Below are 21,784 nucleotides of genomic sequence, written 5' to 3'. Positions count from 1 at the left end.
TGTCTTGAAGTTGTGATTTATTGAAGCTGGCTTTCTCCTTGGCTAGCAAGTACAATGTCTTTCTCAGAACGAGTGTCACTGTTAAAAATTCAGGGTGAGGGTTTTTGTTGAATTCTAGGGCAGGGTAAAATAGCTGGTTGAATTTTTCCCTGGAGGTTTGGGGCAAAAGCACTTTTCCTTAGTGATGGCATGAGGGGCACTTTTGCTCCACTTCATAGCTGGTCTCATTCAAAACAATCACGATAGAAAGCAGGTCTTCTAAGACTGAGAGTGCACTGCCTCTAATCAATACCTACTGGTTTTATGCACAATACTTTTGGTCCTTTTACCTGCAAGTGCTTAGATAAGTGGGTCCACCTAACTTGGCATGGTCATAAGCAGCAACGCCCAAAATGGGGATCTTTTGAAACGCGTAAAATGATTTACTTGGGCAGACAATTGGAAAAAGCTGGATTTAGAATCAGACAAATTGAATGGAAGACTTACTTCCAATAGCACCTAGAAGCTTCTATAAGAAATTTTGAAAGGAAAAATTGTCTCCATTCAAGAGGTAAACAAAAGGATATTCGCAATTATCTCTGCCCTGAAAACGACTTCAGAGACTTCGTCCCTTTCACCTCCAACTGCTCCTCATTCCTCATCCTTTTCTGCTTGTTCCCTCGGCTCCCATACATTTCTTAGGCAGAGATTTTTGGAATTTCACAATGCACACCTTTCCTTCTCTCTCAAAAGAGGGAAATGTGTGAATTTGGAACAAAAGGAGCAAATGGAAGGACTACAGCATGAGAATGAAATTACTGAGATTATAAAAATACAGATCCAACAAGTTTTTTTCTAAACTGAAACTAATGAATGATACCAATTGATTTATTGCAAGCTTTGCCAGACCATTTATGATCTCGATCTTCCACTGGCATTGGTAAAATAGATTCAGCCACTCATATTAAAATGAAATGCTTAATTGAACAATTAATAATCTAAAAGAAAAAGATAGATAAATGTTTAGAAAAGCTAGGCCCTCAGGTCTAATAAGTCAAAATCTTGAGCTCAGAGCAATCATCTATCTGTGTCTAGCACAAAAATTTTGCTTTTTCTGCTACAAAAGCTGAAAGGAAAAAACGCCACCTCCCCAAAAAAGGGAGAAACTGCTAAAAATTTTTCCCCACTTGCATTTGCTAATCAAACAAGATCAGCAAACAAAAGATAGATTTGTTACTATTTCAAGACTACTTGGAGATTTTGTCTTTAATATGCAATTTGGTCAATTTTTAGGTAAAATGTAAACATTGAAAATTGAACTCATTTGAAACTTATAAAAAATGGTAAAAGAAGTTTTTAAAAATCAAACTTAATGGAAACTGCTTTATCCACACTTTTCACACTTTTGGTCTGCAGCTTTCATTAGATTACCCATAGGGGCAAAAAAAGTTTAGCCATATGAATAGGTCCCAATTTTGTCAGAAATATAACTTGGATCCAGCTGTCTTTTATAAATGGGTGAGTTTGTATGGTGAAACCCTGTCTCTACTAAAAATACAAAAAATTAGCCGGGCGTGGTGGTGCACGCCTGTAATCCCAGCTATTTGGGAGGCTGAGGCCAGTGAATCGCTTGACCCTGGGAGACGGAGGTTGCAGTGAGCCAAGATGGCGCCATTGCACTCCAGCTTGGGCAACAAGAGCAAAACTTCGTCTCAAAAAAAAAAAAAAAAAAACTAAAATTCTAAAATGAAAGCTGTAAAATCTTTGTGTTTGTGTATGTTTAGATGTGTTTACACTTACTTAGATGTATTATATGTTTTGTCTACCTGGTACCAAATCAACATAAATAAATGAGCACTCATAAATTAGTAAACACAAATATTTTCCAAGTTCATATGACTTAAGTAAATCTTTAATAAACAAGCTGGTTTTTAAATTATTGATAAAAGTAGAAATGTCTTCAAAATTGTCAGCACAGCCTTTTGCCTCATTATACTTGGAAGACATTTTTATATTTGTCTCTGCTAGATATTTTTAAATGTCAGTGTTTGGCAAAAAGGTTATAGAACTACAAGCCCAGCCAAAACCAGTATGATTTTTGTGTAATTTTTTGAAAGGTAAGACTAATGTAATCTTGTTGGTTAAATGAAAACAGCTGTATCTTCTGAGTTATTAGCAAAACACCCATCTATTTAACCTAAACTCCTTCCTTAAGTGAACATCTGATATTCGCGGGCCATAAAAATGGTTAACAAGGAAGCAACTTGAAATAATGACTAACTTTGTCCAATATCTCAATTTTCATGAGCAATCCAGGTAAACTGCTAAAAATAAATAAATTAGGTAAATATAAATGGGATAAACTTTTATAAATAATTTTTATGTAATTTTCAATCTTAAAGTTATGTTCAATTTAAATAATACTCATTAAATCCGTTTATTTCCAAATAAAATAATAAAACTATACTATAGCAAAACATATTTCTAAAAATTATAAAGGAGCTATTTGTATTTTAAAACAATCAGGTAAAGTATACTTTTGTGAATAAAATTGAAACATTTACCTTTCTCTGTACCTGAATTCTCCAGAATTTGTAAACTATGCCTCAACAGTTAAGGCCAAAATAATGATTGTCCAGAGACTGGAGGTTGATTCATTATTCAGGAGAATGGCATGTAACCTCGTGTCATGATCTACCCCATGTTGCTAGCAACCTGGCTCACATGTGATGACAAGGTTTGTTCTCCCCACTCAGGGACATGACTTCTTGGGAATGAGCCTTCCCAGAGCCAAGGAAGGAAAGAAGGATGTCTACTCTTCTAACCTAAGCAGAGACTGATCATCAATGCTTCCGTGATTAGTTTTTTTTTTTTTTTTTTTTTTTAAATCAAAAGAGGGAAATGATACCTTACAGGTCACATTTGGCAAACTTCCAAATTAAGTCACCTGGGGAAGAAGTCTTGTGTGTCATCTTGTCGCTAAGTAAACAGTCTCACTGTGAGCTCTTCAAATTGTTGATGTACTGATTACTGTGTGATCTACTGACATTGAAAAGGATGCTGATTTGCCTCTGAATCATGAAGTTTTACTGAGTGTCTTGCACGTAGGCATTTTAGCCTGTGTGTTGCAATCTGTTGTCAGTGATTGGAACCTTTTTATTGTACCCCTTAATGATAAACGACAACTCTAATATGAGGAGTCCCCTTCTCTTCTTCTAAACTTTCCTATGAAATCCCTCTGGCTTGTAACAGATTCTGAAACACGTCCAAATTTGTTGGTGTGATTTCCCAGATCAATTCTCACATGTGGCTTCCAATAAACCTTTATTACATTATTTCTGCTTCAGTAGCTTTAATTTTGGTTGACACCTTTCCATGTGCTACAGACTAAAGACTACACACAATGGAAGCTTCCCGAAGACCTCTCTTCATCTTTTCCCCAGACCTTCCAGCCACAACTTTTCAAGCCTCTCCCAAAACAACCTACTAACCGCACTGCCTACCCCTGAAATGTGGAATTATCCACCCTTTTCATTTTGCCTATTACGCCATTTCCGACCTTTCTCCCATATTCAAGGACTGCTGAAATGTTCCTTCTGCAAGCCTCTATCTAGAGTTCCCAGCAATCCTCCTCTTTCTCACCTTGTTCTCATTGCACATTGGATTAATACCTCTGTTGCAAAATATATGATGTTGAAACAACTACTTCTTTTATAGGCAGGCTGAAAGCTACATAAGAGTAGAAATCTGTTTTTATTAATCACTGTATCCACCCACCACCTTGTCTAGTCAGGGCCTTGCCCAGAGAAGGCCTTCCCTGACTGTCACATGAAGAGTATATGTGTGATGGAGGAGTGATGGTACACAGCCCTTAGCCTGCAGGGAATAGCAGCTCTGGGGCCAGAAAGATTAAACCACTACTGTACTTCTTTTCAGAATGTTTTTTTTTTTTTTTTTTTTTTTTTTTGAGAAGGAGTCTTGCTCTGTCACCCAGGCTGGAGTGCAACGGCACCATCTCGGCTCACTGCAACCTGGCACCATCTCGGCTCACTGCAACCTCCGCCTCCTGGGTTCAAGCGATTCTTCTGCCTCAGCCTCCCAAGTAGCTGGGACTACAGGCATGAGCCACCACGCCTGGCTAATTTTTGTATTTTTGGTAGAGATGGGGTGTCACCATATTGGCCAGGCTGGTTTCGAGCTCCTGACCTTGTGATCCGCCCACCTAGGCCTCCCAAAGTGCTGGGATTACAGGCCTGAGCCACTGCACCCAGCCTCTTTTCAGACATTTTAAAGACATACGTATAAATACTCATCTACTGTACTTAATTATTATTTTTATTTTATTTTGAGATGGAGTTTCTCTCTGTTGCCCAGGCTGGAGTGCAGTGGTGTGATCTCTGCTCACTGCAGCCTCCACCTCCCTGGTTCAAGCAATTCTCCTGCCTCAGCCTCCTGAGTAGCTGGGATTACAGGCGCCTGCCACCACGCCCGACTAATTTTTGTATTTTTAGTAGAGATGGGGTTTCACCGTGTTGGCCAGTCTGGTCTTGAACTCCTGACCTCAAGTGATCTGCCCGCCTTGGCCTCCCAAAGTGCTGGGATTACAGGCGTGAGCCACTGTGCTCGGCCTCATCCACTTTAAAAAGTAAAATCATGGTCTATGCGGTAAAAGTTAGAATAAAAGTAAGTAAAATATATTTGTTTTCTGTTCTATCTTGTAGTAAGAGACGTAGAAACAGAAAAGGCAGGAGAGAGAAAAGTAGGACAAGAAAGAGAAAAGAAAAAAAAAAGAAAGAGAGAGACCATCTGAGACACAGGAGAAAAATGAAATAATGACATAGGGGGACAAAGAGGATCCAGGGAATTGTACAGACAGAAATGAACACAGATGATACCGAGACAGTTTGTGCTACAATTTCTCACAATGCGCAATGTTCTTGCAGAAGATATTGAGTTTTTATGCCACCCTTTTGTTCCTGAACTAAAAGGGGTTTCAAACTCAGAGACCAGTCTGGTTAGAAGTCAGCAAGTGTGGGTCACTGCAGGGCTGGTCAGCCCATGTCCTGTCTGAGGGGCCAGCTGCCTCCTAACTCCAGCCAAATTTTGCTCTCTGTTAGCAAATGAGGATCTTGCTGCTGCCAGATCTTTGTATTTTTCAAGAGATGCCAGAAATCTGGGTTAGTTTGTAAAAACCACTCTGTGGGCCAAACAAAACATTTCAGTGGGCATCACGGGCTGCCAGTTTATGCCCTCTCAACTGTACACAAAAACACGGCTGTTTCCCCCCATGGTTTTCACTGACATGCTAAGTGAAATCCAGCCTCAGATTAGAGATGGCCCATGGGCCATTGCTGGCCCACTGAAGTTGCAGCCACCATCCTGGTTATCAGTGGTCAGTGAACTCAGGACAACAGGAGCTGAAACCGAGGCTGAGCCCACTTCCTAGGGGCCAGCCTGTTCCTGGCTGAGATGACACCTGTCAGAGCATCCTGTGCTTCCTGTTCAACAGTGCACTGGGCTCTGTGCAGAACAAAAAGAGAAAGAGGCAAGAAAGTGGGCTTCTTTTTCCTTCCAAATTTACCCTGTTTCAGGGCTGAGAGGACTAGCGCATAAAGCACTTGACAGAAATTAAATGACATAGAATAAAGTGAGAATTATTGATGCAAGGGTCAAGTATCCAGTGGAGTTTATTTGAAGAAGTAAAAAGAAAGTAGTCTCGAGTTCTAATCTCAGCCACATTCTGGAATTCCTCTGGTAGCACAAACAGGCCTATTATTTGTTCTTATTTTGGAATGGGTCTAATAATACCTGCCTATTTATGTCTCTTTCTGTGAGGAGTCAGAATTAATTAATTTTTAGAGACAGAGATAAAAATTCAAATTCTACATCTATGATTATATAAAACCAAGAGGGATACAACTTAGAGAAAATACATTTCATTTAGATGTTAATTTAGTCATTAAAATAAGCAATTAAAACAAATAAATTAGTAATTAAAATAAGACATAAAAATGGAGAAAGCCTGACATAAGCATAACAACAGAATACTTTTTTTTTTAAATAATTGACTTATTTTCTCTTTCAATAATTTCCGGGAACTGTCTATAGCTCTTACACACTCATTGTGAGAAGGCAGTCTGCTGTTTTTTGAAAGATGAAGCCAAAATTTTTAAATCCTGATTAAAATTATTGAATAAGGCATTGAAATGGCAGATATGGAAATCACCACACTAGACGATAATACACAAAATCTCACCACCCAACAAGATTAAGTATTTTCATAGTTCAGTGTTCACTTTCTAGCCTTTCAATATATATAGTTGTTAGATTAGTATATTGTATTCTTTTTAAAATATATCATAAATATTTTTTGTATCGCTACATACCCTTCATAGCTATTATTTTAATGAATACATCATATTTTATCTTTTTTTTAAAAGTTGTCTCATTTTCCTAGTTTCAAGTATTTTCACTATTGTATTAATAAATAATGCTGCAACTTTGTACATTTTAGATTATTTACTTATGAAGCATTCCCCAGAGCAATCAAAAATGCATCAATATTGTTACTGCTCCTGAAATGTATCGCTAAGTTGCTTTCCAAACACCTGGCAGAATTTAAGTGATACAATGAATGACTATATAAATCTTAATGCTTCTTGTCACTGCTAGCATTGTCAATAAAAAGGGCCTATACAGTATGAGTGACACAGGTCAATACAGTGACTCCTTCTGAACTGGTGCTTTAGATCCACAGCACTATCAGTGGAGATTAAGCCAGAGAACTGTTCTTAGAAATTCTTAGTTTCCTCACCTCATAAAAGAAGAGTTTGAAAGACACAATCTCTAAATACTATTTCAGCTTTAAATATCTAAATCTTAAGCACTGGTGAAACACTTCGTCCTTCTGATAATTTTTGCTCTATTATGTTTTAAAAGAATTGGAGAGATGGTGTTAAATTTTCGTTAAGAATTAAGTCCCCAAGAAATCTATTTAATTAAATTCAGCAAAATGTATTAAGGCTATTTTAAGTGTATTTCTACTAGGAAGGAAGGAAGGAAGGAAAGAAGGCAGGCAGGCAGGCAGGCAGGCAGGCAGGCAGGCAGGCAGGCAGGAAGGAAAGAAGGCAGGCAGGCAGGCAGGCGGGAGGGCGGGCGGGCAGGCAGGCATGAAGGATGAAGAAAAGAAGGGAGGGAGGAAAAGAAAAAAGAAGTCAGTGTTCTATTCAGAAGAGAAAAATTCGTGAGAACTTTAGGAACCAGGCAACCATTGGCCAAATGTCCAAAGATCCAATTTTCGACCATGAGATATATTTGTGGTGGTTCATTTTTTAGGAAAAAAAAAAACAAAACAAGATACATAATAGAACAAAGGCCATTTTATAAGATATGCTATCTTGTTGACAAGAGTCTTATAAGGAGCATAAAACATAAAATAACATTGACATTTAAAATTGTGTTTAAAAGAGTAAAGTGTAAGGTCCCAGAATTTCTGTGACATCAAACATGTAATTCAAATAAAAGTGAGCTTAGGTTTGATTTTTTATTGATGTTTAGAGTTCTCAGAGTGCCTCTTGCTGTAATTACCAGCTCTGGATGCCTCTGCCTCACTCTGGGATGCAGGCTACACCCAGCTTCATGAGGGATGGACCTCAAAACTAAAGTGGCGTGGATTCCACTGTCTGCTACTGCTGCCTGGACCCATGCAGCCGCCCACATGCGGCAGTGTCCTTGTCACGCTCCTTTGGACTTGGTCATCTTCTGTCTCTTCCTTCATAGAATCACCCCACTCCTCCTGCCTGAGCCTTGAGCCCAGCCCAGGCTCTCTGGTCTAGCCTAACGCTCTGGAATCCACATGTGGCATATACCCATGTTCCAGCTGTTACATCTGTAATTCAGTCCTACGACACTCCTGAGGGATAAGACTGGACATTCAGAACTCGTACAACTGGCTGGGGTCCTGTTGTTCCTAGGCAGAGCACAATGCCAGTGCCGGGAGGTAGATCTGAAGCTCAAAGTCATGACCCTAGCAGAGCACAGTGCCAATGCTGGGAGGTAGATCTGAAGCTCAAAGTCATGACCCTAGTGCTGAATGCCCCTCCACACCTCTCACTCACATGGATGTTTCTGGAAAACTGCTCAACTCTATTGTTTTGTTATTCTAGAGCAGTCATTCATAAAACACATAGCAATGGAGCATCTACTACATGCAGGTCATGGTGCTGAGCACTACGTGGGAGACAAAATTCAATCCCAAACAGAACCTGCTCCAGTGAGCTTAGAACTGGGCAGCAGCCTTTACAGCTGAGGAGAGCTGCTTCAGAGATGATGTGCTTCTGCTTTGGGGACAACTGTACTTTCATTTGATTCATTTTCTGTAGAAATGTAGACAAATACTTCAAAAATTCTCAAAAGAGGAAATGGATCAAGATATTTTGATAAATGTTTTCTAAAAATCAATTCTTAGCTACCATCAAATACGATATGCTATCAAATAATAAGGATTATGAAATAGCCCACTATATATATATATACATATATAAAAGAATGCCCCCGAAATTGTGAACCATGACATAATCATCATAGAATTTTAAATGTATACACATACAAAAACTCTTTTTTTTTTTTTGAGATGGAGTCTCACTCTGTTGCCCAGGCTGGAGTGTAGTGTAATAATCTCAACTCACTGCAACCTCCAACTCTCGGGTTCAAGCGATTCTCTTGCCTCAGCTTCTCCAGTAGGTGGGATTACAGGCATGCTCCACCATGCTCAGCTAACTTTTTAATTTTTAGTAGAGATGGGGTTTCACCACATTGGCCACGCTGGTCTCGAACTCCTGACTTGTGATCCACCCGCCTTGGCCTCCCAAAGTGCTGGAATTACAGGCATGAACCACCGCACCTGGCCTGAACTCAACACTCTAAAGTGTTTGTGGTATTGTGAAATATTTCATGATTTCTACCATTTAAAAGCACAATAAAGGATGACTGAATTAGTACATTTAGTCAAAAGAAATTGTTCGGGGGAAGGCAAGGTGAAATACACCCATGTAAATACAGAACTTAGCACAAGCTCTGAATTTGCTTAATCACCAGCTATCTTAAAAGCTTTCCTGCTGGATTGACATAATGTTTGCAGTGATTTGCAGGCCCTTCCATCCACCTGTCCCATGTAAGAGCCAATCACAGTAAGCACAGGAGCAAAGAAGAAGCTGGAGGCAAACAGGCTTTGGTACCTTGCAGTGACCAGCTATGAGGAGGGTCTGTTTTTATTGGCTGGGGAAAGAGAATGAGGTTATTAGAGGTCAAGGTTGTAGGGAATATTTTAAAATTCTGCTGACCACAAAATTTACCAATTCCTTTCCATTTCTCAACTTGTTTAAGGCTGTTTTATAGCCCAACTTAAAAATTACAGTTGGCCTCAGATTGCTTTTTATCATTTATACAAGCTCACAGCTTCTGGAATTCAAATGAGAAGAGAACACCTGATCAGTCACCAGGAAGGCAACAGAACAAAATATGGAAGAGCTACTGCTCCCCATTCCCAGTTCCTCCGGGCTGTGGATGATCCTCCAAGCTCTGGCCCCTGTGGAACACCAGGCTTCACCTTCTCAATACTTGCTCATGAAAACACACAGAGCATACACATATTCCATTGCTGGATCTCACGGAGTACCCACGTTCTGGGCTGGCAGAAGAAATCAGCTTTAATTTGGAGATAGAGCAATTGAGGCATGATAATTTTAAATGACTAAGTGGCTCTGCGGAAATTAAATCCAGATTAAATTAAATTAGGATGCAGACCTCTAAATGACATTTTTCGTTTTCTTTATTTTGAGTCTGTTGACAGGAGCATTTAAATGCAGCTTTGAGAAAGGAATAATGAACCCATTAGGCTGTACACATTTGGTGCTTAATAAATGTTTATAAAATGAATGGAAAATGACATTTTAAGGAAAAAAAAAGATTGCATTATATAGAATAAGCCAGCGAATTTGTGAGATGAGGACTTTTCTTTACCCATGGTGGTTCCTGAAGTCACCTTATTAAAGGTGACTTGGCTAAAATAACTTCAGTTAAAATATATGATCTGTCACAAGCTATTGATTTTAGAAAGAGAAGGCGGTTCACATTCCTGTATTTCATTGCTAAGTGCTGCTGTTATGTACAACACCCTGCCTTTACTAAACTGACATCCTCCCAGGAAATAATGATAACATTCCGACATTAAAATGCACTCACACTCAGCAACAGTCTGATCATTTTATCCTCTCTATTAACATTAGAAAGCCATTTCTGCAATGTTAGTATTTCTAAGTGAGTTGAGTCAGATTCTCTTAGGGGAGTAATTCCACCGAAGATGATATTTTAATGCAAAAATGCAGGCACATTCATTTGTCCTAGGTCCTACTTTGCAGAATACTATTTAATTCAATAAAGTGATCATTTTGGGAACTATGCCATCATCCAACACCGTGAGGCCTCCCTTACACCTGCAGTCTATGCTAAGGACAGCATGCACTTCATACTAAATCTCAGGAAATCTTTTAATAAAAAGGTATCTTTGTGCAAAAGAAAAGAAATGAAAGTATTTAAATAGCAAGTTACATGTTCTTTAGGAGGGAAAAGAAGGCAGCACAGCATTTCTGTGGATCTGGGGATAGGGTAGGGTAAAGATGAAGCCATCCTTCCTTCTCCCTGGGACGCAGGCTTCTCGGACCCCACCCGAATGCTCCCTCAGCCATCAGTGAGCTGTGGGACTCAAAAGCTCATGCTCTAAGTCTGGGCTTAGGATCCTTATCTGTAAAGCCAGGGAACCAGTTAATTTTTTTTACAACCGCCTCTAATCCCAGATTATAGGATTCCAGGATTTCTGTGTTTCTCATTCATACTAGAGCCCTGTTATGACCGTTCTAACTCGGGACGCACAGCCTGTTTCAATTCTTGCTTTTTAACATAGATTTAACCTTAGTTCTGTCATTTGATTTCCCCAGTGTGTCAAACAAGAAAAGAATCAACTGCTTAGAGTTGGAGATTTATTTATTCTAATAAGAGTCTGAACATTTTGTAAACAAACAAAATGTTAATTCTCTTTAAATTGATTTTGGCATATAACACCAGTCAATGTTTCTAATACATATCTTTAACCATACATGAACATCAAATCTTAATGCCACTTAAATCTTTGGGGTCGAGTACAGTGGCTCAGGCCTGTAATCCCCGCACTTTGGGAGGCCAAGGCAGGAGGATTGCTTGAGTACAGGAGTTCAAGACCAGCCCAGGCAACATAGTGAGACCCTATCTCTACAAACAGAAACAAAAACAATTAGCTGGGCATGGTGGCACACGCCTGTAGTCCCAGCTACTCAGGAGGCTGAGGTGGGAGGATTGCCTGAGCTTGGGAGGTCAAGGTTGCAAATGAGCCATGATTGCACCGCTTCACTCCAGCCTGGGGAACAGAGTGAGATCCTGTCTCAAAAAATATACATATATTTGGGAAAACAAGTTTTCCCAAATTATAAAGCAGTGGCATTCATATTTGACTCAGTATTTACTTTAAGGCATAAGAATCACTTAATATAATTAGGGTAAGTACAGTCACAGTGCCTAAGTTAATACTTCCTATGCATGTGGAGATGAGCTTTTTTTAAATGGGACTGAGCAAATTCTCCTGAAGTATTCTACATGCATTATTGCAATTGTTCTGTAAATGTGTAAAAGCCTTAGGACTTTATCTTTTAATTATATATGATATGCAACACTTGTTCCCAACACCTGCAGAGAAATTTCCTGGACAACGAAAGAAACAGTGCTTTCATCTTATTAAATTAGTGTGGTTTCAATTTCACATTATCTTTGGTTGCTCAGCCTGTAGTATTACAAGTTTATTGCTTCTCCTTGGCTATGCTCAAAGTTGAAACCGAAAGTCATTTTCTGCTTTATTGACTTGCAGGAAGAAAAACTGAAATTATCCCGGTCATTAAAGAGAGTACTTACAATTTTTTTGCCTTCTATTAAGACAGTAGAAGTATTTGTTTCAACATTCCACAGTCTCACTGTTCCTTTCTGTTCTCTGTAGATGAATTCTGTATCTGTAAGAGAGGAAGTAGAAAAAAACCACATGAAACATCAAGGAACTCACCTCAACTTTTGACGAATGCTTATGTAAAGTAAAATAACTAGTTTTGAAAAAAATATAGGCTCCCACTCATCAAAGGGCCCTTTCAATATGGTGCAATATGCCCAGTTCTTCTTAATCCAGCCTCACATGATGCTTCTCTCCTACTTTACACACTGACGTAGAAAGCACAGGCGCACACACCGAAAACCTTTGGAGCAGCTAGAATGTTTTTGGGCAGAACACAAAGAGCAGATTAAGAAAGCAGCTACTCCAAGGAGCCAAAGACAACTGCTAGTAAAGGGACTAATTTCCTATATCCAACTTTGGAGTAAATCTGTATGCAGAATGCTTGTGGCCCATAGCCACATCCTGCAAAACATGCTTTCATCTGCCTCACGAGCTCCCCTAGGTGCTCTTGCTTGAAGGAATTAGCTGCTTCGCTGCCATGAATACCTTTGAATCTATACATCTCATAGATGCTGAGTCTGGCCTCTTGTAGATGAACAACCAAGATTTCAAGTATCCCCTTAGAAAATTAGTAAAAACGCTTACTCAAAATAGTATGCATATGGACATGTACATATATATCTCCTATGAATGAAAGGGTATATTTCTGAAAGGTAGGGTTGTATAAAAAAAAACACTCCCCAAAATCAATGAGATAAAAACACTCCAACAGAAAAAAATAGGCAAAATAAATACACCAAGAAGTTTTATAAAACAAAAATAGTAAGTAAGCACATGAATAGGCTCTTAAAGTCATTAACACTCTGATGATGCAAAATAAAATCAGAGATAGGTACCATTTTGCAGCCACTACCTTAGAAGACAGTAAGAAAATTTCATATGGGCAAACTGCTTTCTGAAATGTAGGGTTGTAGGTTGAGAGGCAGGGCCCACAGTGGGGAGAAGGAAAACACTATCTTTCTGAGTGAAGGCGTAACCTTGAGCCTGTTTGATGGTGAAGGCATTTCACACTGTAATAGTTGATGACTGAAAAACATTATGCAGACTGGATTAATTCAAAAGCAGAGTTGTTATAATTTAAGTATGTGTAGATTTTATGAGGAAAATGAAAGTCTATCAATATAATGAAAATTTCATCATCAACATCGTCCTAGATCAATCTATTTTATGCATTATGTAAATTACATCCAAAGGTTCAGTGCTAAAGTTAACAGATGTTTAGGTGAAATTGTTTTCATTTATTTTCCTGGTAATACTTTCATGAACAAATCAAATGAGTCATATTTTTCTGTTTCTTAAGCAAACACACCACAGTGCATCTATTGAATGGGCTATCTCCCATTGAAAGCACTCACATGGAAGACTGCAGTCATTTCAGTGAACTTGCCTTTATATAGCAAATTTTAGAATTTTTTTTTAGGAAGCACTTAAGTTTGTTAGTTATATAAGTTGCAAAAAAGGTTACTACTTAATTTGATTGTCACCTTATATCCGTTTGTTCACTAGCTTCTACTTTGAATGAATTTCTAAATATCAAGTTTGCCTTCAGTGGATGAAGATTTACTGCCTTTGAACCCCCCCTCAGGAGTTCCAAGTTCTCTGCTTTTACCCCACCCCCACATTACTGATCACCGTGAAACATAATGATCGTTTAAGAGTATGCAGTAGGGAGCTGAATAATGAGAACACAGAGAGGGGAACAACATACACTGGGGCCTGTTGCAGGGGGGCAGGAGGAGGGAGAGCATCAGGATAAATAGCTAATGCATGCAGGGCTTAATACCTAGGTGATGGGTTGATAGGTGCAGCAAACCACCATGGCACACATTTACCTATGTTACAAAACTGCACATCCTGCACATGTATCCCGGAACTTAAAATAAAATAAATAAATACATAAAAAAGATTATGTCGTACTACATTTGAGGTACATAAAACCTGCTTGTTTCTACGGAAACCAATGAGAGCATTTCAGGATTAGAACATACGATTGTTTTTTTTTCCTCCTGAATTTTATCATTCCAGTACTTTTAACAGTTTTATCACATATTTATGTATCTTTAAATACTATGTTGTTTAGTTTTCTTTGCATTTGAGCTTAATAAGGTGATATTTACTGTGTTCCTCAGTAATTTATATTATATCATATTTCTAAGGTGAATATAATAGTCCATGCTGTCTTGGCTCTTAGTTCTCACTGATGTACACGATTCTAGTGTATATTACAATGGATACCAGTCATTCCTAGTTTTATTGTTATTACAAACCATTCTACCATGAATATTCTTTATATCTTTTGGTAAAAATGTGCAAGACTTTTGCTTCCTCTCCTCTTCCCTCTCCTCTCCTCTCCTCTCCCCTCCCCTCCTCCCTTCCTCCCTCCTTTCCTTTTCTTTTCTTCTTTTTTTTTTTTTTTTGACGGAGTTTCACTCTTGTTGCCCAGGCTGGAGTGCAATGGCATGATCTCGGCTCACTGCAACCTCTGCCTCCTGGGTTCAAGTGATTCTCTTGCCTCAGCCTTCCCAGTAGCTGGGATTACAGGCTTGCACCACCACGCTGATCTAATTTTTGTATTTTTAGTAGAGATGGGGTTTTGCCTGGGTTATGGGAATCTTAACCTTACAAGTTATTTTCAAAAGTGGTTATGACACTTTAACAGGCACCAATAGTGAATGAGTTCTCATAACTCACATCCTCTCTAAAACTTGCTATTTTCAAACTTCTTACTATCTTCCAATACGTGGGTGTAAAAATGGTATCTCTGATTTTATTTTGCATCATCAGAGTGTTAATCACTTTAAAAGTCTCTTCATGTGCTGATTTACTATTCTTGTCTTATTTTATAAAATTCATTGGTTTATTTATTTTGCCTACTTTTTTCTGTTGGAATGTTTTTATTTAATTGATTTGTAAGAGATTTTTTATACATCCCATATGAAATATTCATTAGTTTTATGTGTTGAAAGTGCATTTTCTTAGCTATGGTTTTCATTTCATATATAAAATATTTTGATAAACAGAAATTATTAATATAGTGAAAAATGTTTACCCTTTGTGTTTGATATGACATATATAATAAATATTTTCCAATTACATGGTCATAGTAATATTCTCCTATATATTTTCTGAAACACTTTTGACTTTTCCTTTAAAAAATAAAGCCTTAATTCACTGGGAAATGACATGAATGTATGGTGTGAGGTAGGAATCTAATTTTGTATGTTTATATCTGTAACTATTTGCTCCAGTACAATTTGAGAAGGTCATTATTCGCTCTGTAAGATGTGATGTGATCAATAATATTTCAGCAAGAATATCTGCAGTCATTGGGTCATATGGGACCTTTTTATGTGTCCACTGATAAGTTGACTCATTCCTGCATTGATACTACACTGTGAAATTATGTACCTTTGTAGTGCATCTTGCTATCTGGAAGTTTTCCCTTATGAGTTTCCTTCACGAAGAGTTTGGTGTTCCTTAGGATTTTGCTGTTTATTATATGTGTTAGATTCAGCCTTATATGCATTACATTTAGCCTGTTAAATTAGTAAAGAATTCTCCTGGGAAACTGATTGAGATTTCATTCAACTGAAAGTTCCATTTGGAGGAAACTGGACACCTTTACAACTCTGAGTCTTCCTTCTGTGTACTTGGTCTGTCTTTCCATTTATTTAGGTATTTTTTTTAGCATCTTTCCATGAGTTTTTATATTTTTCCATTGACAAAAATAACACAAAACATAACCTATCTAGAAATGAATCTAACAAGGGATGTGAAAGACCTCTATGCTCCTTTACTGTGGATCATCTATTCCATCAATAGCCCCAGGCAACAAGTGATCTGTTTTATATAGTTTTGCCTCTCCTAGAATTACTTACAAATAGAATCACACATTACATAGTCTTTTGTGTTTCTCTCCTTTCACTTACCATAATGATTTTGAGATTTATCCATGTTATTCCATGTATTAATGTTTCATTACCTTATACTGCAAAGTAGTCTATAGGACTGACAGACCTCAATTTTTATGCATTCAAATTCATGCATTGGTGACAATTTAGATTGCTGCCAGGTTGTAGCTATTATATTGTTGGGTCATATGGTATGTTTGCACTTAACTTTATGGGAAACTGCCAAACTATTTTCCAAAGTAGCTATACCATTTTGTATTTCCACCATCAATTGTATAAGAGTCACATGCACACCATTTCTTCACTATCAGTTGGCAAAATCAGTCTATTAAACATTAGCCACTCTAGCAGGTGTGTAGTGGTATCTCACTGAGGTTTTAATTTGCATTTTGATGATAAATAGTAATAATGAACATCTTTTCATGTGATTATGGGTCATTTGCAGGTTTTTTGCAAAGTATCTTGAAAAATTTTGTCCACTTTTAATTTTTTGTTTTTTACAATTTATTACTGAGTCCTTTAAACATTCTGGATATGAGTCTTTGTCTGAGATGTATTTTTAAAAATTCTTTACCAGGGTATGGCTTTCCTTATTCTTTTCCCAATTAATTTTTTAAACACTGGGGCCTGTTGGGGGGTGGGGGGCTAGGGCAGGGATAGCATTAGGAAAAATACCTAATGTAGGTGACGGGTTGATGGGTGCAGCAAACCACCATGGCACGTGTATACCTATGTAACGAAACTGCACATTCTGCACATGTACCCTAGAACTTAAACTATGATAATAAAAAAACCATTTCTAAAGTGAATGAAATGTTTTTTAATTTTTCTTTTATGATTCATGTTTTTGGTGTCCTGAGAAATTTTTGCCTACCTCAATGTCACAAAGATTTTATCTCATGTTTTCTTTTAGAACTCTAATAATTTTAGCTGTTTCATTTAGGGTCTACGATCAAATTTTAGTTATCTTTTAGACAGTATATGTGACAAGCAGCAATGTTCCTTTCTTTTCAGATACATAACTCATTTGTTATTCCAGTACGTTGTTGAAAAGTTTGTCTTTTTCCCACTGAATTACTTTGGCAATTTTTTTTTTGTCAAAAATGAATTGAAAGTGTATGTGTAGATTTCTTTTTCTGGACTTTCTATCCCATTCCATTTATCTATGTCTATTCTTATGCCAATGCCACATTGTGTTGCTTACTGTAACTTTAGAGTAAGTCTTGAAATCAAGTAGTATAAGACCTCAAACTTCGTTTTACTTTTTCAAAATTGTGTTGGATAGTTTAGGTCCTTTGTATTTCAATATAAATTTTTAAATTATCTTGTTGATTTCATCAAACAAGCATTTGGGATTAGGATTGGTATTACATTGAATCTATAGTTCAATTTGAGGAGAACAGCCATCTTAAAAATACTGCTTATTCCAATCCATGAATATAGTATATATCTCTAATTGTTTAGATCTTTCTTAGCTTCATTTTGGAATTTTAGTTTTCATGTACAGATTTTGAATTTCTTTTTAATAATTTAATCCTAAAATTTCCCAATATTTTTTCATTGTAAATGGTATTACTATTTAATTTCATTATTTGTTAGTTTGTAATTATAAAAATAAAGTTAATTTTGTCTATTGATTTTGTGTCCTGCAACTTTACTCAATGCACTTTTTTGTTCTAGTTCACTTAAAAAATACACTTCTTAGGGTTTTAACATACACAATCATGTTATGCAAATAAGGACAGGTCTACTCCTTCCTTTCAAATCTGTGTACCTTTTATTTATTTTTTGGCTTTACTGCACTAACCAGGACCTTTATTACAATGCTAAATAAAATCAGTATTAGAACACATCTTTTCATTGTTCCCAATGTTAGGCACAAAGCATTGAACTTTTCATCACTGAATATAACTTAGGTGTAATTTTTTTTCATAATGACCTTAATAAGTCTGAGGAAGTTCCCTTCTATTCTTAGGATGTTGAAAAATTTTATCATAAAACGTTGATTATTATAAAATGCTTTTTGTGCAGCTATTGTAATTATGAGGTTTCTCGTTTATTGTCATTAATACAGTGAGCTATGTTCATTGATTTTCAGATGTTAAACCAACTTTGCATTCCTAAGATAAACCCATTGGTCATGATATATTACCATGTTTTATATAGTATTGATTTTTCTTTTTTTTTTTGAGACAGGGTCTTGCTCTGTTACCTAGGCTGAAGTGCAGTGGCATGATCATGGCTTACTGCATCCATGAACTCCTGGGCCCAAGAAATCCTCCCAACTCAGCCTCCCAAGTAGCTGGGACCACAGGCGCATGCCACCATGCCTGGCTAATTTTTTAAATTTTCGTAGAGATTGAGTCTCAGTTTGTTATTCAGGCTGGTTTCAAACCCCTGGGCTCAAGCAATTCTTCTGCCTCAGCCTCTCAAAGTGCTGGAATTATAGGTGTGAGGCACCACGCCAGGCCTATTGTTGATTTTTATGTGTTAATATTTTGCCAGGCATTTTTGCCTCATGATCATGAAGGACATTGGTCTTAATTCTTTTTTTTCTTGTGATTTCTTTATCTGGTTTTAGAGTGAGAGTATTTCTATTTCATAAAATAAGTTGGGAAGTGTTTAATTTTATTCTATTTTCTGAAAAAATTTATGTTGGATTTTTATTATTTTTGCCTTAAATATTTGATAGAATTAATTAATGAAGCCAACTGGGCATGAAGTTTTCTTTGTGAGAAGGCTTTAAATTACAGATGCAAGTTCTTTAACTGAAATAGAGCTGCTTCAGTTTCCTATTTCTTCTTAGGTTGGTGTTGAAAATAGGAGTCATTTGATGATTTGTCCATGTCTTCTAGCTTGTAAAATGTATTGGTATTGTAGGAGAGAAAAGATCTTTTCTCATCCACTGTCAGGGTCATGGCTGAGGCACCTACAACAAAAGACATATCACCACGAGAAAAGCATACACATTTATGTAACATAAGTTTTATGTGATATGGGAAACTTCAGACAGGAACATTCAAAGAAACAGGGAAACCTGTGTATTTTTATGCTTCAGTTTGATGAATAGTGGACAGTTATGGAGAAGTACAATTGAAGAAAGGTGATGTGATATAATGGTAATAAATGGTGAACTTAGCAAGGCCTGTTGGTTGACATTCTTCTTTGTGTCCCCGTGTCTTGTGAAATAAGGAAATTCCTTTCTTCTGAGTACAAGAAGGACACTTCTAGAATGAAAGTCTTGTAACTTTCTTCAGAAGAAAGTCAGAGGATTCTTTCATGGCCTGCTTTAGGGGAGAAGTGTGGAGGAAGGGCAGAGAGAGCTTTGTTTCTGCTATTTCCTCCACTGCCAAGGTGCCATATTTTTTGGTAGTATATCCTGAACCCCATCAGTATAAATTTTGTTTTATTTTAAAAATAATTTATTTAAAAATATTTATTAATTGAAAAAATATGCATGTATTTTCTATTAATAGTGTATTATCTTTTTAGTAAGATAACAGGTTATGCTTTAGTAGGATAGTAGTATCTGCATTTATCTCCCTACTTTATTTCCTGAATTGGTCATTTGTATCTTCTTTTTTTCTTTACCAAACTGGATATTTATCAATTTTATTGACCTTTCGAAGAACAAGCTCTTGGCATTATCATGTGTATTATTTCTGTATTCTACTTCAGAAAGTTATTTTATTTTCTTTGTTATTCCTTCCTTCTTCTTGCTTCACTTTTAATTTACTTCTTTTCTTCTAGCTTGTTAGGATGAAAGCCTAGGTCTTTGGTTTGATATTTTTTTTCCTTTCTAGTTAAACTATTAAAGCTAAAATTTTTCCCGTATGTATAGCATTAGTGACATCTCACAAATTTTGATATGCTGAATTACATTATTATTCAGTTCAAATTATTTCTAATTTTCCCTCCAATGTCTCATACGCCCAGTAGGTATTTTGAAATCTGTTAATTTCCAAATATTTAAAGTTTATCTGACCATCTTATTGTTATAGATTTTTAAAATTTAAATCCACTGGATCAAAGAATATACATATTTCAGTCTTTTGAAACCTATTACATCGTTTTTATGGATAATATAGTCTAACCTTTAAATATACCATATGCACACGTAAGAAAACCATTTATATGGCTGGGTTTGGGTTTATCATTTGTTTGTTTTCTAAGTGTCTCCTCTGTCTTGTTTCTCTCTCATTATCGGGCTTTCATTTTATTGTTTAAATATCTTTAGAATTTTAATTTCCCTATTTTAGTTGCATTTCTTTGCATTAGCTTTTTTTGCGGTTGTCTTAGAAGTTATAATATATACCATTAAATTTTCAAAGTCCAGAAGCAGTTAATAATGTACCACTTCTTATTAACTATAGAAACCAGTTAAGCTTTCAGGTCCGTGTCCACTCCCATGCAATTATACTTGTTACATGTATTACATCAACATACTTTACATATTACAGAAGACAATGTTATAGTTTTAGTTTATGACATAACTTCTTTATGGTTTATAAAGAAGTTAAAATTAAAAAGTCAAAAAGAAAAAAAATGTCTTTTGCATTTATCCACAATTGGCCCTTTCTGATGTTTTTTATTCTTTATCAAGATTTGAGTTTCCATTGTTTATCATTTTCGTCTGTGATGAAATTCACTTAGGATTTCTTTTTGTATGGGTCTGCTGGCAAAACACATTATTTTACATTTGTTTTATCTTAAAATGTCATTTAACCTTTATTCTTGAAGAATATTTTCTGTGAATATAGATTTCCAGTTTATAGGGTTTTTTGTTTTGTTTTTTGCCTTTCAGCATTTTGAAACTCTGTTCCACTCTCTTCTGGTCACCATGGTTTTTAATGAGAAGTCAGTCATTAATTGAATTATTTCCCAGAATGTATTAAGTTATTTTTCTTTTGGTGCCTTTAAGATTTACGTGCTGCCTTTGGCTTTTGAAGTTGACTGTTATGTGCTTTTATTCTTTTGGTCTCTTTTTTTTTGTTCAACTTTTATTTTAAATTCTGGGGTACATGGGCAGGATGTGCAGGTTTGTTACATAGGTAAATCTGGTTTGCTGCACAGATCAACCCATCACCTAGGTATAAAGGTGGTTTGCCGCACAGATCGACCCATCACCTAGGTATAAAGCCCAGCATCCATTAGCTATTCTTGCTGATGTTCTCCCTCCCCCAACCCCTCCCCTCAATAGGCCTCAGTGTGTGTTGTTCCCTGCAATGTGTCCATATGTTCTCATTGTTCACTTCCTACTTATAAGTGAGAACATGCAGTGTTTGGTTTTCTGTTCCTGTGTTAGTTTGCTGAGGATAATGGCTTTCAGCTCCATCCATGTCCCTGAAGAAAACATGATCTTGTTCCTTTTTGTGGCTGCATAGTATAGTATTCCATAGTGTATATGTACCATATTTTCTTGATCCAGTCTATCACTGATGGACATTAGGGTTGATTCCATGTCTTTGCTATTGTGAACAGTGCTGCAATGAACATACGTGTGTACATATCTTTATACTAGAAATATTTATATTCCTTCGTGTGTATACCCAGTAATAGGACTGCAAAGTTAAATGGTATTTCTGCTTCTAGATCTTGAGGAATCACCACACTTTCTTCCACAACGGTTGAACTAATTTACATTCCCACCAAGGTGTAAAAGTGCTACATTTTCTGTGCAACCTTGCCAACATCTGTTGTTTCTTGACTTTTGTTTTTTCAAGTTCTGGGATAACTGGCATGAGATGGTATCTCATTTTGGTTTTGATTTGCATTTCTCTAATGATGTGTTGTGCTTTAGATTGAG

General features: G+C 36.8%; 1 protein-coding gene across 7 annotated transcripts in view; it reads right to left on the bottom strand.

Annotated features, from left to right (window-relative positions):
* Positions 1-21,784, bottom strand: part of DPP6 (dipeptidyl peptidase like 6) — a 1,188,326-nt gene that overhangs the window by 344,927 nt on the left and 821,615 nt on the right. For all 7 annotated transcript variants that reach the window (XM_030826245.1, XM_030826246.1, XM_004090271.3 and 4 more), the window contains one exon: positions 11,977-12,071. In XM_030826245.1, coding sequence (XP_030682105.1) covers positions 11,977-12,071 — 95 coding nt within the window. The remainder of the gene's footprint in view (positions 1-11,976; positions 12,072-21,784) is intronic.

The sequence above is a fragment of the Nomascus leucogenys genome, chromosome 13, assembly GCF_006542625.1.
Source record: "Nomascus leucogenys isolate Asia chromosome 13, Asia_NLE_v1, whole genome shotgun sequence".
Classification (NCBI taxonomy): Eukaryota; Metazoa; Chordata; class Mammalia; order Primates; family Hylobatidae; genus Nomascus; species Nomascus leucogenys.
The sequence above is the reverse complement of the archived record's forward strand: the minus strand, read 5'-3'. Positions and strand labels throughout refer to the sequence as shown.